Here is a 1017-nt window from a genome sequence, read left to right as displayed (position 1 = left end):
TAAAATCATAGATTATAAAATAGCTTTAATAATTTAATTAGATAAACTATTATCTTTTTCTTCTTTTCTTTTAATACACTGTAAAAATTTGACTCTAATTTTTAAATATATTGTGTATGTAAATTTTATATAATTAAAAAAAAATATATATATATAATAAAAATATATTATACCTAAATACAGAAAAGATGCATTGAGTGGCGTCGAAGCCAATGCAAACCACCAATAGGTTACATCCAATGCAGGAGCTAAATAACACAGAGCCATTAAAATGACTGTATATCTCACAGTTGTTTTACGACATAAATTTGGATTTATAACAGCCATCATTCGATATCCAGCTCGTGAATAATCTGGTCTTAAATTCCATGAAAGAGCATTAAAATGTGGAAATTGCCACGCATATAAAATAGCAGGCATTATCCAAGCACCTGGCGTCAATATATTGCCACAACAACCTGCCCACCCCATAAGAGGAGGGATAGCTCCTACTGCAAAGAAAATTATAATGCAAGTTTAGTTATAATATTATGATACACGTAAAGATATATACTTACCAACAGAGCCAATCCATGTATTGGCAATGCTAACACGTTTCATGGGAGTATATATAAGCGTATATAAAATAAGATTGCTAGCACCCAGCATTGCCGTGATACCATTTACTTCATGGTACAATATGGACAATCCAATAATACCAGATACTGCTGCAAATGCTATTGCATGAACAGGCCTGATGATGTATATGTATATATACAATTGTCATTATACTTAGTATCAAGTTACATAAATCTAATTATGTCGAAATAAAAAAGTTTAAAGAACTTACGTTAAATGACCACGTACTAATACTCGATTTTTTGTTCGTGACATCTGTGCATCAAAAGAAACTTCAAAGAACTGATTAATTGTATTTGCAGTGGCGGAGACTAAGCCTGTTCCTAAAGAACACATTGCAAATGTATAAAGGTCAAATGGTGCAGGAGCTAGTGCATATCCAGCCATAGTTGTTGCTAC

The 1017-nt window shown here is 32.0% G+C and overlaps 1 protein-coding gene across 1 annotated transcript in view; it reads right to left on the bottom strand.

Annotated features, from left to right (window-relative positions):
- LOC108692553 (protoheme IX farnesyltransferase, mitochondrial) overlaps positions 1-1017 on the bottom strand; it is a 3516-nt gene that overhangs the window by 1603 nt on the left and 896 nt on the right. The window contains exons 4-6 of the mRNA XM_018200861.1: positions 830-1017; positions 558-733; positions 174-491 (exon numbers count right to left, since the gene is read on the bottom strand). Coding sequence (XP_018056350.1) covers positions 174-491; positions 558-733; positions 830-1017 — 682 coding nt within the window. The remainder of the gene's footprint in view (positions 1-173; positions 492-557; positions 734-829) is intronic.

The sequence above is a fragment of the Atta colombica genome, unplaced genomic scaffold, assembly GCF_001594045.1.
Source record: "Atta colombica isolate Treedump-2 unplaced genomic scaffold, Acol1.0 scaffold76, whole genome shotgun sequence".
NCBI lineage: Eukaryota > Metazoa > Arthropoda > Insecta > Hymenoptera > Formicidae > Atta > Atta colombica.
The sequence above is the reverse complement of the archived record's forward strand: the minus strand, read 5'-3'. Positions and strand labels throughout refer to the sequence as shown.